Raw genomic sequence first — 4,271 nt, 5'->3', positions numbered from 1 at the left:
TTCCTCCATGGCCTGTGCTCCAGCTCCTGCCTCCAGGTTCCTGCCCTAGGTTCCTACCTTGGGCTCCCGGATGAACTGTGACCTGGGATATGTAAGCTAAATAAACCCTTTCCTCCCCAAGTTGGTAGTGGTCAGAGTATTTTGTCACAGCAATGAAGAAACAAACCAGAACAGTGTATGACTACTAAAAATGTTTAAATGACATGCATACCTAACATTAATAGTTCTATTATACAGCCTAATCTAGACCAATTCACATTTAGAAAACCCTAAATACCACAAAAATTCTTAAAGCTACAACCTTATTCAACATAACACTGCAATTATATCAATTGTGAGTGTATGAACATATGAATTTTTCTAAGGAGATAGTCTATAGCTTTTATCATATTCTCATTAGGATCTATGACCCTAAAGTGTTTAAAGCCTGTTTAGTCACTGATATTAAACAAAACAGGCTAAGAAATGAGTCCTATGGCTATCATCAGACACTAAGACTAAATGCAAAGATGTTCATTATCATCACTAAAATGCAACAATTGAATTAAGTTATTTAGGTTTAAAATTAGCACATGAGAGAATAACATATCACCTCTCACTCGCAAAGGAGAAAAGAAAATCAAGGGGGCTGGAAGATGGTCAAACAGTTAAGAGTGCTTGCTGCTCTTGCTGAGGACGGGAACTAAGTTTCCAGTGCCATGTCAGGCAGCTCACAACGATCTATAATTCCATCATGCTCTGCCCAAGCACATGGGTCCAACCAACCATGGATTGTGCCCTTAGAAACCATGAGTTCAAACAAATCTTTCCTCCTTTAAGTTGTTCTCTCAGGAAATCTGGTCATACTTATGCAAAAGTAACTAATCCAGGCAGGAACAGATATGGTCCTGTTTCATACAGAAGGTATTAAGAGTTTCAAGGGGCTGGAGATGTAGCTCAGTTAGTAGAGTGCATGCCTAGCATAAACAAGGTCTGTCCCCAGGACTACATAAACCAGGCATAATGCTGCATACCCATGATCTCAGCAATAGAGAAAGATGGAGGCAGAAGCAGGTGGGTCAGAAGTTGAAAGTCATTTTCAGTGGAGGCCAGCCTGGGCTATATAAAAGCCAGTCTGAGAGGTAAGGGTAGAATTTTAAGTGATAAATGGAGAGTTTTCCAGGTGGAAAGGGGCATTCCACTAACAACTATCCCCTTTTTTTGGTTTTTGTTTTTTCTCTTTTCTTAAAAGATATAATGGCTCAGCGGTTAAGAGCACTGACTGCTCTTGCAGAGGACTCGGGTTCAATTCCCAGCACCCACATGGCGGCTACGAACCGAACTTAACTCCAGTTCCAGGGGAATCTAAAGCCCTCTTCTGACCTCTGCTGCACTGCATGATACGGGTGCACTCACATACATGCAGGCAATACACTCATACATATAAAATAATAATAAAATATTTTTTAAAAAGCCAGGGGTGGTGGCGCATGCCTTTAATCCCAGCACTTAGGAGGCAGAGGCAGGGGGGGAGTTCAAGGCCAGCCTGGTTTACATAGTGAGTTCCAGGCCAGCTGGGGCTACAGGGAGACCCTATCTCAAAATTTATTTTTAAAAGAAATAAATTTCAGGGGCTAGAGAGATGAATAAGTGTTTAAGAAGGTTTTCTGCTTTTTCAGAGGACCTGAGTTTGGTTCTCAATACCCACATTAGTCAGTTCACAATCACCTGTAATTCCAAGCTTCCAGGGATCTGACACTCTTCTGGTCACAGTTAACATCCACACATGTGGCATAAATAAAAATAAATCTTCAGGGGCTGGAGAAATGGCTCAGTGGTTAAGAGCACTGACTGCTCTTGCAGAGGACCCAGTTCAATTCCCAGCACCCACATTGTGGCTACAAACCGTCCTTAACTCCAGTTCCAGGGGAATCCGAAACCCTCTTCTGACCTCCTCAGCATTGCACGACATGGGTGCACTCACATGCAGGCATACACTCATACACATAAAATAAAAATAATAAAATGTTTACAAAAAGATAAATAAATCTTCAAAAAAATTTTTCAGATAACTGACTACTACCACTAAAAGAAGATGTAGGAGCCAGGTGTGGTGGCACACACCTTTAATCCCAGCACTCAAGAGGCAAGCAGATCTCTATGAGATCAAGGTCAGCCTGGTGAGTTCCAGGTCAGGGGCAACAGGGAGGCCCTGTCTGGAAAAGACCAAAAATAAAAAAGGAGGGGGCGGGTAGGAAAGAAGAGGAGAGAGCTAAGTTACATGCATGCTTAACATGTAACATGAGGCCTACATTTGATCCCCTACACATCAAAACAAAATAAAATTTTAAAAAACCTAAGAGATGACTCAGTGGTAGAAAGCACTTACTACTCTGGTTCCAGAGGACCCAAGGATCCAAGTTCTGTTACCTGCATGATGGCTAACACCTGTCCTTAACTCCAGTTCCAGGGGATCCCAACGCCCTCTTCTGACCTCTGCCTATATCAGGCATGCACATGGTACACATATATGCAAACACTCAAAATTAAAATCTTAAACTTTTTTAAAAACCTAAACTTTACAAAATTCATTATATAGAATACTTAGTCAGATATTAAGAAAGAGGGGTGGGATTGGCAAGATGGCTCAGCAGATAACAGCACTTGCACAAGCCTGGTCCCAGAAGCCACTTTCTGTATGGACAGAAATACTCCACATGTCCAAACAGACAGACAGATGGTCATGAGCAAATATTGCTATGTCTTCCATCCAAATACTTATAGATAAGATGCAGAACTGGGAATGTGGCTCAGTGGTAGGATACTTGACAACCGTGTGAGATCTAACACAACAAAAAAATACGGTAGACAGTATTTCATAATATGAAAGGTGTTTTTTGGATGATCTTTTACAGAGAGTAACATTTCTGTTGAGGTTTGAATGTAAAATCACAGATTCATTTTTTGAATACTTGATTCCCCAGCTTATAGCACTGTTTTAGAAGGTTGTAGAACCTTTAGGGGATGGACAGCTGCTGCAGAAAGTGAGTTACTTGGGGCAGGCCTTGAGGTTTGCTACCCCACCCCATTTCCTGTTCTCTCTGCTTTCTTACTGCAGACACAAGTTGACCAACAGCCTCATGGTCCTGCTGCCATGCCTACCCTGCCATAATGGACTATATTCCTGACTAAACTCTAAATCAAATAAACCTTTCCTCCCTTAGGTTACTTCTTATCTGCCATTTGGTCACAGCAGTGGAATGCTAACTAATGCCATTTCATAGTAGTATGAAAAACTGAGAAAATTAATCATAATCCTACTGTAATTGTTACAGGCCAATGCTAGTCGCTAACATTTTTCCCCCAATACTAACCTGTAAGAAACCAAAGGTTCACGAAATTCCACACGATTGTTTCTCCTAACATTACTTTCTAGGGTGGTAGCTCTGAGAGGACTGCGAGATTTCTCTTTTCGTGGTTTAGAAGGTTTGGAAGTTGGAGAGCTGACCCAAGAATCATCTAGGTATCGACCATCTGAAGGAAAAAGAGTGAGAACACATGATATAAAACAGACTGCCTCTAAATTGGGCTAGTACCTAAGAGAATCACGTATAACATGTTACTTCTACCATCTCTAGTTAAATAGGTAAGCAGAGAGAAAATATCCATAGTCACTCAACTTATAGAGAAAAACTATATTCTGAGCAGAAAATATCAAAACAAAATCTATATGTTTTGACACAGTAGAATTACTAGTTCAAGGCCTCACTGGAATACCAAATGACTTCACGCTAAGCTGACAACTTAGTGAGATCCTGTCTCAAAAGAAAATACAAAATACGAAAGAAAAATAAGGCTGAAGAGATAGGTCAGTAGTAGGGTGCTTGCATAGCATGTGTGAGGGCCCAGGTTAAGTCACTAGTACTAAAGAGAAAAGAAAAAGAAAAGAAAAGAATTAGCAAATAAAATACAACAACAAAAATCACAGTTCAAGCAGAAAGCATTGCCCTGCAACTTTTAGCAACCAATTAACAAACCAAAAAAAGAAAATCAAGTATCTGTAGTATGTCAAGGTCTGATATAATATCTGTACAAAAAACATTCCATTTAAAATTATAGTAATTGTAGGTCTCCCAACCGTCCGCCACCCTCTGTTATTAAGAAAAACTGGCAGAAAACCTAGCAGGGCTGGAGAGATGGTTCAGCAATTAAGAGCATTGACTGCTCTTGCAGAGGACCCAGGTTCGATTCCCAGCACCCACATGGCGGCTACGAACCGTCCTTAACTCCAG

At 40.8% G+C, this 4,271-nt stretch overlaps 2 protein-coding genes across 5 annotated transcripts in view; both read right to left on the bottom strand.

Moving 5' to 3' along the window:
* The window catches only part of LOC115071023 (centrosome-associated protein 350-like), an 18,117-nt gene extending 14,996 nt beyond the window's left edge, over positions 1-3,121 (bottom strand). The window contains exon 1 of the mRNA XM_029565281.1: positions 3,093-3,121. Within this exon, the coding sequence (XP_029421141.1) occupies positions 3,093-3,121 (29 nt within the window). The remainder of the gene's footprint in view (positions 1-3,092) is intronic.
* Positions 3,065-4,271, bottom strand: part of LOC103738422 (centrosome-associated protein 350-like) — a 30,339-nt gene continuing 29,132 nt past the window's right edge. The window contains exon 5 of one of the 4 annotated variants that reach the window (XM_029565238.1): positions 3,065-3,513. In XM_029565238.1, coding sequence (XP_029421098.1) covers positions 3,329-3,513 — 185 coding nt within the window. In that variant the 3' untranslated portion in view covers positions 3,065-3,328. The remainder of the gene's footprint in view (positions 3,514-4,271) is intronic. The other 3 variants (XM_029565202.1, XM_029565182.1, XM_029565159.1) reach the window with 3 other exon arrangements.

Source organism: Nannospalax galili, unplaced genomic scaffold (assembly GCF_000622305.1).
Source record: "Nannospalax galili isolate Female #2095 unplaced genomic scaffold, S.galili_v1.0 scaffold4030, whole genome shotgun sequence".
In the NCBI taxonomy this organism is placed as follows: Eukaryota; Metazoa; Chordata; class Mammalia; order Rodentia; family Spalacidae; genus Nannospalax; species Nannospalax galili.
This window is presented reverse-complemented; position numbering and strand designations above follow the sequence as displayed.